Raw genomic sequence first — 11,574 nt, 5'->3', positions numbered from 1 at the left:
GCAACAGAAAAGATGAGAATGGCCTTGTACACTACAAGAATTTTGTCGGATCTAGCCACGAAAATATTTCGTGTCTGTTGCAGACAAGAAAATGATGAGTATGTACACGATACGAATGCCTTCGGGTAGGTGTCGTTTTACTACCGACTGTGTGAAGAAATATGTTGACTACTAATAAAAAATAAATGTGATTGCAAATTATATGTATAGAATAATAAATATTTCTCTCCACGCCTCAAAAGTACGTCGTTTATCTTTATAAATCTCTAAGGTTTTGTTTCACAATACGGGTCGTTCCTCTACTAAACTTATAAATAAATAATGCATTTTATTAGTTGCAATGAAATTAGTGGTGCAACAGTGGTACTTTGCAAAATCAGTCCACGCGCATAAACATTCGTTTACTGACAATGCGCCCTATGCAATAGCAGCAGAGCGCGTCGAGTCGGGGGTAGACAAGATTTTTTTCTTGTCCGGCGCCGAGGCTGTGTACACAGTTCGTGTGTAGAAACGACACGAATTCTTGCATAGACCCGGCGATTTTCTTAGCGTAATCACGCGCCCTTAGGATGTGATTTGGCTTTGTGATTGACTTTCTACTAATTCAAATTAAACAGAGATAATTTTTTGAAATAGTTTTTCGGCCTTGGTGTAAATTTCTATTTTTCGAGATACGACAAGATCTCTTTCCGGCGTCGACACGGCGTCGATATAATGCATTTCGACGTTGAAAACATAAACATGTTATTGTCTTTGTTTAACTACTGCGTGCTGTCGTAAGCCTAAAGAGATAGCATTACATTGGTCTGTGCGAAACACGGGAATCGAAAATACGTTACGTCATCTTAAATGTCAACTGTGTCCATTTCGCAGTACATGATACCGTTGTCAAAGGGAAGTAGTACATCAAATATCAAAACAAATGTTTTACCAAGTGTTTTATTGAATTATTCGCATGAATTGTAATAAAATGGACAAAAATATTGACAGTGAGAACAATTATGTATTAATAAAAATGAGTCGCTGCACCATTAAGTGATGTGAACAATATCAAAAGCGAAAACCAAACGAATGTTAAATTGCACAGGCATGTGTTATTTTTCTGGCTATAAATCACAGAATAGCCCAAATATCACATGTAATTAGACTTATTTAAGTTGTTTATCCATAAATCTTGCCAGATTTTGCTTTGGTGACTCTAGATAGCCTGTTTGTTTGAATATTTTGATGATTGTTGTTAACGATTATATTGTGATAGTGTTGTTCTTGTAAGCATACATATTATCGATAGTCTGTTATTAAAACAATCCATAACGAGATTTTTATTATTTTATTATTATTCAATTTATTATTTCAATTTAACCTACAAATGAAACAAGAAAGAAAGGATAGTTGTAAATCTATGACTACCGAATATAAATATAGGATAAAAGACCATCTTCATTTGCTCGCTTGCATTTTGAAGAGTCAAAATTTAACAGAAATTTGAATGTAACTAGATTATATGATAATACAATTCCATCATTAGGTTTGTCGATACATAATTTTATAATTAATTTAGATTAAACAAGACTCATTTACTAGGCATTCTTAGTTCCTGAAAATAAAATTATCCACCCGTTTCCGATTTTGTCCCACTGACATCTCTAACTACTAAAAATTACTTTTTTCTAAAGCCAACAACACAGTGACATGTTGGCCAACGTTGCCGAGAGAACGCTAATTATCAACGTATTTTGCCTTGCCTTGCCATCGTTCGGTGTCATATTCCTATCTGACCGAGTGAAGGCGAGCGCCAATGTGTATAGTGTATAGAGCTCGTGACCACTTGTCTCACTTCGGAGAGGTGTCTGTTTTTCTGTACAAATCGAAGGCGCTCGACCAATAGTAGTCAATTGACATTGTATACAATTAGACATTTGCATGCTATTTTTACATACCGAACATGTTTGTACTAACACTGTCTCTCGACACATCTTTTTAATTTATTTATACATATTCTGTTAAACCATGTTTTAAGCAAATAAACATATGATAACAGTATTATTGATTTAATTATTGTCGATAATATTACTACTATTATATACGTAACTTTTATTTATTTCCAAAATAAATTGAAGTGTTAAAGATTTACTTAAACCGCTCACTGATATTAATAATAATAAATGTTTTCTATGTAAATCAGATGTCTGGGACCCCGCGATACAGGCTTGCCTAGTGTGGGGACCGCGGTAAACATAAAATTGTACCTATCAATCTGTGAAATAAATGTTATTATTATTATTATAATTCTGTACCAATGCATAAATACAAAAAGCTCACACTATTTGAAAACCTTTGAAAAATTTCTTTCTAATATCAATCTTGAGGTTGGAAATGCATAGCGATGGTCAGATTAATATTATAAAATTTTCGCTTTTTTAATATACTCTCAAATTATATTTTTTCCAGCACAAATTCACTTTTTACACTATATACTATTTGAGCATTTATAAATGCAAAATAATAAATTCTCAAATGACGTTCCCGGATATTCCCATAAGAAATAAAATATTCCCAAATAGAATATTGATTTTAATTAAACGTTTCCAAGTCGATAATGACTTTTCGATAGATTATGGTCCAACACTAAAGCCAATTTTTGTATAAGCATGTAAAAGAACCTATTTCACCATTCGCGTTATCGGTCCGTTATTGTCTATGGGATCCGAAGCCCAAAACGAAAGCGTTGTGGCTAACGGACTGCGGACAGCTCACGGATCGTTTTGATTTCGTACGCAGCTGCGGTTGTATATTTTGAGAGTAGGCCTTCAGACCCGAGATAATATAGAAAAGTTAGTTTTCTATATTGACCCGGCCGGGGATTGAAGCCGGGACCTCAGAGATGGCGACATCGTGAAAACCGGTGTGCAAGCCACTTGACCAGAGTAGCCGTCAAACATGAAACTAAAATTCTTTTTTTTTTTCAACTTCCTCACATGTATTAATGAAAACAATTGTATGCCACACGGGCGGAATTGCAATTACAAACGTTCGGCCAGTAAATTGAATGTGCCTGTGATCTTAATTGCCTATTTACCGCCCTTGTTATACAAACTGCCTCCACAACACAAAAAACTGCCTCTGTGGCCGAACGGTTACCATGCCGGACTGCCACGCAGAGGTCCCAGGTTCGATTCCCGGGCCGGGCGAAATATTTGTATGACCTACATTTATTTCTCTCGTGAGTTTGGGTGTAATTTGTGGTTGTGTATGTGTGTGTCCATGGCACCCGCGACACAGGGTTTCCTTAGTGCGAGGCTATGTTGAGTGTGTGGGTTATTAAAAAAAAAAATACATTGTACACTACAGTACACTGTAGTCTAGCATTAGCGAAATGCCAACGCAGAAGGCTCGCTCCACAGAATTTATTTTAAAAAGACGAAATAAAAGGGTAACAAGTAAAATGATATAAAAAAGTACAATTAATATAAAACACTCCCCACACAGATTAGATACAATATTCAACCCAAAAGGGCCTATATATCTATGTCATATAATTCCATAGTAAATGATAAATGAGGAAGGTGATGATTTATAGGTACGTCCTCTTGTTTTGAAAATTTTGATGGTAATGACAATGGAACCACCACCAACGTAGGAATAGTGCAGGTAACGGGAATTCGAGAACGATTCAAAATTTTAAAAGGAAGTGACCAGGCACCAGTAAAGAGGGTGATAAAAAGGTGGAATGATGATGAAAGAGGTTAGTATCGTCACAACTCGTCCCTAATATGGTCCGGATATTTCTCATTCTCAATTAAATCCAGGCTATCCCAGAAGGAGCGCAGACCGAAGTCGGAGCTAGTTTTCATTGACGTATTGTTGGGAGATAAAACCTCCAAGTAGCTGATCTCTGATGACCCAGGCGCAATTGCCAACCATTCTCCATCGTCGCCTAGTTTTGGTCTTCTGAAATATTTACTACTCATTAATACGTTTATAATTAATAATACAAAAATTGAATACTAAGAAAAATTCCTACGATGCGGGTGTATTCGAATCAGTGTCTTCAGCATACCGTGCCTGACACTCCGCCATCTGAGCTTCGGAACGAATCACTTTTTGCCGTAGTGCCATCTGTGGGAAATCTATGAAAGTTTTTCATCACTTCTCACAGATGGCGTTACGGCAAAAGTCGTTAAAAACCATAAACTAAGAACCGCAACAAGCACATACAATAAAATTCGTAAGGTATGCTGGTTCGTTTCGTAGCTCAGTTGGAAGAACGTCAGGCTCTGTATGCAGAAGTCGCTGGTTTAAATTCAGATTCGGATCTAACTGAGGCCCCGAATTCGATTTCCGGGCCGGGAGAAATATTTGTATGGCTTACATTTATTTCATTTGTGCGTTTGGGTGTAATTTGTGGTTGTCTATGTATGTGTCCATGGCACCCGCGATACAGGGTTTCCCTAGTCCGGGGCAATGAGTGTGTGTGTTATTATTATTATTATAATTACAAAATATTTTGTTTCGTAATCCAATATCACTTTTGGTATTATTGCTAGGCTATCGCAGTTTCCAAATTACCCAGTGCACGCGAAGCTGTAGATTATAGCAAGAAGGGCTTCAGTCATCTGCTTATCCTGGATAGAGTTGGCGGTTATCCCTTGATATTTGAAGATATGGAGCACATCGTCACCGTGACCTACACCTGCAATTTAAATATAGTGATTATTATAAATAGAAGATATACATACACTCACATATACATACACTTACGTGTATCTCACATATCTATGCCTTACTTTCTCAAACTAATCATACATAGTTCAATCTATTTTCTTTTATTATATCTACTATTCGTTTGTAAAGTTAAAAGATAATGTAATGTAAGAAAAAATAACATTAGCGTCACAGTACAGTTATGAAAATGTAATTTATGTTAAGAGGAACAGTAATTTCTTTATGAATAATCTCAGTACAGAGTACTAAAAAAACCGACCTCAAAAGTACGTTGAACTACGTCTATTTGCTAAGTTTTATTGAAATATCCTTAAATTCGCCACTATACAGGACTTGACACTGGAGATAACAAAAATCGGTTCTCCCTTCTCAAAGTATATGGAGAGAAAAACGCCTTGGATTGGAGAAATAGCAAAATCAACCATTAAAATAATTGCTCCTTAGTAAAATTTAGGCGCTATTTATAAAAATGAATCTTCATTCGTGAACAGCCACTCTTAGAGGACTCCACAGAGGTGGATGATTTTCTTCAAAATGAAATGGGACCACTATGGAAGTACCCCCTTTCCTACAAAAAAAGAATCATGAAAATCGGTTCACAAATACCGGAGTTATCGCAAGAAAATCATCCACTTTTAAGGGTGGCTGTTCACGCATGAAGATTCATTTTTATAAATAGCGCCTAACTTTAATTTAAGAGCAATTATTTTAATGGTTGATTTTGCTATTTCTCCAACTCAAGGCGTTTTTCTCTCAATATACTTTGAGTAGTGAGAACCAATTATCATTATCTCCAGTGTCAAGTCCTGTATAGGGGCAAATTAGGGGATATTTCAATAAAACTTAGCAAATAGACGTAATTCCACGTACTTTTCAGGCCGGTTTTTTTAGTACTCTGTACTGAGATTATAGATTTACGATTAAAGAACAGGAAATATCTTTACAGATGTGGGGAAATTGCCGAAAATGTAGCGCCTTAACTAGGTTTATTATTGATACAAAGATCGAACAAACACAGAGAAAGGCTCAAATATTAGTGATTTTCTGAGTAGATAACATTTTTCTGGGGTGCACACTGGATGGATCTTACAAAGCAATATATAATATAGTTGGAAGATATTTTCATACTAGCTACTGTAGTCTAGGCTCTACTACTCTATGAGTAGAACTACTGGCTGAATGAATATAGTTTTGTATTTAGAATGTGTTCCAAAAAATAGAATAGAAAGAAAGAACATCTTGATAGATCTAATTGTAGCCTCAAGAAATAAACATGTAAAAAATATACAATAAATATCAAGTTATGAAGTTAAACCCAGTTTATATTTATAAAGTACCTCTCGCTACGCAACATAAGCTACGTCCCAGCTTACAGTACTTACGTCATAGAAAAACAAGAAAACCTACAATTAACTTGTTTTCTTTTTCGTACTTACCGTAATTGTCTTTGTTGAATGACAATCGGTCACTAAGGCTGAAGTTGCCACGATATGAGTACCGATAGACGTACACCGGCTGTCCGGATTTCATCGCATGAACTTGAGCCATTTTGCCTGCGTCCACTACGAACAGACGGTCACCAAGGGCCTGATAGATAAAAAACCTGTAGGTGTAATTGACAATACCGACTTAATTTTAATAGCTGTAGAGCTCCTTGTGAAAGACTTCCAGGGAAGTACTGCTGCCACCATGCTTATATTTGCCGTCAAGCAATAATGTGAGAATTTCTGCGTTCCGGATTCGAAGGGTAAGGGTTCTTGTGAAATTACAGGCACGTGGGACTTGTCAACCTATCTCTCAAGGTGACGGGCGCAGTGGCAATGCTTCTCAGATCTTTTTGATTTGAAACTGAGTGGCATTGCAACGGTTATGGACAGGTGTGTACCTCATCATCAGCGCACGACTTGTTCGTCCCGTCATTTAATATTATAAAAAAAAAGATAACTGATGAGACCCATTGATCTTTTTTACCTTCATGTTAAAATCTTAGTAAGTGCTTACGTATATTATGGTGGTATATCCGACTTAAGATTAAAGTTCTCTACCTGAACAAGTTGCGGGAAAGTTTCTTGTCCAACAGGTTTGTCTGCCAAGTACTTCTGTTTGATTTTTGTGGCTACCACAGACCGGCGCTCCAGCGGCAAGGTGTCCATGTATTCGAACATGTAGCTGGACAAGTGCTCCCAGCGATCCTCCAGCTCTTTCAGAAGCGTGGGATCCGTTTGATACGCTGTTGTAAAATGTCATTAACATGTGTGAGATGTATGCTGAGTCTCATGGGCTCATTTATAATGTTAAAAAAGGGAGGGCTCGGTTTTTGTGGTCAGGCATAGACATGACGTGCCCTTAGTACATGTTCCTTTAAAAAAATGCAGAAGTTTGGGTATCCAGCGCAAGATTGACCTCTCTGACATCGGAGATGATGTCGACATTGAAAGGGAACGATGTGCACTGTCAGTTAGGGCTAATATGGTGGCACATAGGTTCGCAAGGTGCTCAAGAGAAGTTAAAATTACTCTTTTTCGGATATGCCCAGAATGTGTTGCACAATAATAATAATAACGCAGACACTCAACATAGCCCCGCACTACGAAAACCCTGTGTCGCAGGTGCCATGGATACACACATAGTAAACCACAAATTACACCCAAGCTCACGAGAAAAATAAATGTAGGCCATACAAATATTTCTCCCGGTCTGGGAATCGAATCTGAGACCTCTGCGTGGCAGTCCGGCATGGTAACCATTCGGCTACGGAGGCAGTTAATAATTGTACGCGAAAGGCTTACAGTGCTCTTTGGGCCCAACATAATAACGCATTTAGGGTGTTGTGGGGGCCGCCGCGCTTTCATAGTGCGTCAGGAATGGTTACTGAATCACATTATGTGGATTGTTTTTACGCCACAATGCGTAGAAGGTGTACAGCCCTAGTGTACCCACATGGCAGCTCCAAAAATATAACCTCCTAAGGCCCCATGCACCTACATCAAAATGTACATAATTTGAAGTGAATCAGACCTAGACAATATTATCTCTGTAAGTTGTAAAGAAAATATCGCATTCAAATATAGCGCTAGATTCTATGATCATAGGGTATTTACAAAAATACGTTTTACATACAAAACTGTAGGGCTAGCACGAGGGACATAAAACGCGAGACCTCTATGCGAGAATAGCAATATATCGCGGTTTATATCGCTCTAGAGCAAGTCGCGCCTTGTCGTGCTAGCCCTAATAATACGCACTTGGGCCTGAATTATGTAATTATTTTATTTTATTTTTATTTTAACTTATTGGAAGACCAACGGCTATCTTACAGAATAAAAACTGATATAATAATGGAGAGCCAGTTATTGGTCCTCACCGATAGACACACATTAAGTTGAATAATGAGCATTAAATTAAAACTATTATTCTGCTATTACTTGCACGTAAGATATATGCGTTCCGCCGAAAATTCGAAGAGGCCATAGGTACGCACAAAAGTGAATTAAGCCTATGGGGCTATAAGAGAAATCTTGGACACGATTTCCGGGGATTCCCCGGCACCAGAAGCAATTTTTCGCAAAAATACTAGGTCTGCTATTTGACGTCGTACCTCTAGTGGCAAAAGATGATGTTATATTTGGTACATTTTAATGTACATTGGGTGTTTAGCTTTTTCCCCATTGTAGTTTGCTGGGTCTTAGGTGTTGTTGGGGCTGCCGCGCTTTCGTAGTGCGTCGGAAATGTTTACGAAGTATATGATTGAAGATGCACATCCCTAGTGTACCAAGATGGCAGCTCCAACAGACAGAAGTGTACAAAGAATGGACTGCGATTATATTGACTACTATAACGCCATTTCAAGTGGGATGTAAATAGATTATGTACCTACAGGGTTATTTTTAAAATACTTTTATTCCACGACTTTTAATAACATCAGATTTTACCTTCATACAAAAATAAAAAGATTTAAATAGATCGCTCTAAACGGTAATAGCCCTGTGCAGGACGGGGGTGGAGTGTCGCGGAGGACACTTGCACGTTTGCACGTCTACCAAATACAGATCTAAAAATTGTGAGACAGTACAACAAAAACCTAAAAGTTTATTTTTGGTAAATTTATTATTTTTGTAAAAAATCATTAACAAAATCTGTAGACTTAAATTTTTGTCAGCTTATAATAATTATTAAAAATATTTTATTTTTGTAAATATTAACACAAATGAGCCCTTTTTGTTAGATAAATAAATTATTATCATTAGTGTTATTGTTGTTTTCGTACAGTATCTACCTAGTATAAATAAACGTTGTAATTGACTGATGTTATTTCGATGGATAACCGGCCGGCGGATAGATTCTTAATAATGTGGATAGATCCCACATTAGTCTTCCAAGAGTAAGTGAACATTTTAAGACAGCAGTTTCGGAGCAATAACATATAACATTGTTGACATGGGTCGCTGTTGCCTATTTATTTACATTTCTGTAGTCCCGTGGAAACTCTAAATTCTTACAAGCAGCAGGGTATAATCCGTCTTCCGACGTGACAGAGACAATAAGAGGCGCATTATACATGGATCCAGCCTGTGCAGCGTGGTACGGGTACTTGGTCAGGAAAGGTTCTTTCACTTGCGGCGCTTCAATGGTGGGTGTGAACGGAGTGAACATGTGCGCTTTCCACTCCTGGAATTTGGAATAATGGTGTTCGACAAGGCGTTTAAAACTACTAAAAACTCACAAACTGTGATTCATTGTTCGAAAAAAAGGCGTATTAAATTCTATTATAAAAGACGAATGTATTTTCTGACATGATTTTGTGGTTTAAAATGTTTTGATACCTCTATTACAAAGCAAGAAGGTAGGTTATTGTTAATGCAAAGATCGAACACAAAGAAAAACTCCTTCCCTCTGACTGGACTCTAACCAGCGTCTGTTGTCATGCCAGGTCTACCACTCTTAACCAACTGAGCTATAGACGCAGTCCGCAGATCTTACGAATTTGTTACAAGATATCTGTATCGAAATAAACAGTACCACTTTCATAATATTAACTTTAGAACTAAGTCCAAACTCACGGTACCACGATTTCGTTTAAAAAGGTAAACGATTCGTTTATGGGAAACTGTATAAATGTTAAAACTTACATTAAAGGTATTTTAATTTGAAACTTATATTACAAAATTGAAGACTACGTGTTAGATAAAGATATACGGAAAGACGACACGGCTCCAGAATCCACACAAATTTGATTCAAAGTTCCATATTCCATATTCCAATTCCATAGCATTTAAGTTTATTTGACAAGAGCAATCCCTAGAGTTTCGTGCTCGTTTTTCTCAGCGAAGTGAACGTACTTCACAGTGAACGAGCAGTAGCTTAAAAATGACGTTTTCAAGTGTAAACATTTTTTACCTATGGAATAAATGGTTATCTGGCTTTGACTTCATAACAAACTAATGCAGTCGCTAGGGCTGATAGCTGTCAAGTTACCTAACTGAGTGACGAAATAGTTTCATAGATTTCTCATAGATGGCGCTACGACAAAAAAGTCGTTGGAAACCAAATGTAAAGACCCGACAATTAGCACATGGAACAATTTGTGAGGTCCGTTAGTTCGTTCCGAGGCTTAGTTGGCATAGCGTCTGACATGGTTTGCTAGAAGATGTCAGTTCGAATGCGGCCGGATCGAAGGAATTTTTTCCAAGTGTTCGATCTTTGTATTAATAATTATAACCAACTAGTGGAGTGATTTCACAAAAAAATAATTGAACATCCATTCAATACAAAATTTAATAAACGTGGAGTGTTTTCATACAAAATATATGAAATCATGATGGCAAAATATTATTATATCTAATAAATAAATAAGAAATACCTACCGTATCGTGTTTTTAAGAAAGAAATAGGAATATATTTTTGCAGTTTATTTACGTGACAGTGGTTTAAAAGAATCATACCTTTATTTACAGTCACGGATAAAATCTTGTTATTTCTGATGACCAGAGTAAAGTGAACCTTACTATCAAATCAGCCTGGGCAGCGACAAGCATGTCCGCGTTGCGATTCCTCATACAGTAGACCATATCTTTATTATTCTCTGTCGGGCACCCGACAGCAGCGGCTAATGCCTTAGCCTTTTCAGCAGGATTGTGCTGGTGAGCCCATTTCGTGAAAGCCGAACCACTGAATGCGATGCCGCGGCTGAACAAACCTGATGGAAAATTGGTACATACTTAAACATTCCCAAACATTTTACATGATGTTACGTTTTCTAATACAGGGAGTGAGCCTGGTGATCTACAACACAGGTCTCCTACCCGGCACAGACTAGCAGTCACTAATGATCATTAATGATATGTTATCTTATGCAAGATTCTAATTCTTTTCTGGAGAACTGGAAAGGCTAACAGATTGACTGCACATTTGCAGTTAATACGTGAAGTCGTAATTTACTTCATACAGCCGAGACCACGACTGCATGAAGTTAAAAATGAAGTCACGCATTTTTGTTATAATAATAACGATCTCGGCTGCATGAAGTCGGTTTCGACTGCATGTTCCACGTTCCGGTTTTGGAGGGTAAAGGAGCTGGTGAATACAGGTACATAGGACTTGTCAACTTTGTGTCTCAGGGTGACAGACGCAGTGTGTGTGACACTGCCACTGTTATGGACAGGCGTGTAGCTTGCCATCAGGCACAGGACTTATTCGTCCCGTCACTTGACAGTTACAAATTTTTAAAGTTATTTGACTAATCGACATCAATTTGTTAAAATTGAAAATTGGACTAGTGAAGAACTTCCTATAACTTACGGTATCTCCCAGGAAAGTATCCTCGGTACCACGCTATTTTTTGTTTACATT

At 37.4% G+C, this 11,574-nt stretch overlaps 1 protein-coding gene across 1 annotated transcript; it reads right to left on the bottom strand.

Moving 5' to 3' along the window:
• Positions 1–3,294: 3,294 nt before the first annotated feature.
• Positions 3,295–10,942, bottom strand: LOC113238060 (venom carboxylesterase-6-like; the record flags this gene model as incomplete). Its single annotated transcript, XM_026474782.1, has 6 exons — positions 3,295–3,951; positions 4,570–4,693; positions 6,162–6,312; positions 6,771–6,955; positions 9,225–9,393; positions 10,731–10,942. Coding segments are annotated over 6 exons (1,037 nt in total), but the record flags the coding sequence as incomplete, so codon positions are not given.
• Between the last annotated feature and the right edge of the window lie 632 nt (positions 10,943–11,574).

The sequence above is a fragment of the Hyposmocoma kahamanoa genome, unplaced genomic scaffold (assembly GCF_003589595.1).
Source record: "Hyposmocoma kahamanoa isolate Upper Pololo Valley unplaced genomic scaffold, ASM358959v1 94161, whole genome shotgun sequence".
Lineage (NCBI taxonomy): Eukaryota > Metazoa > Arthropoda > Insecta > Lepidoptera > Cosmopterigidae > Hyposmocoma > Hyposmocoma kahamanoa.
This window is presented reverse-complemented; position numbering and strand designations above follow the sequence as displayed.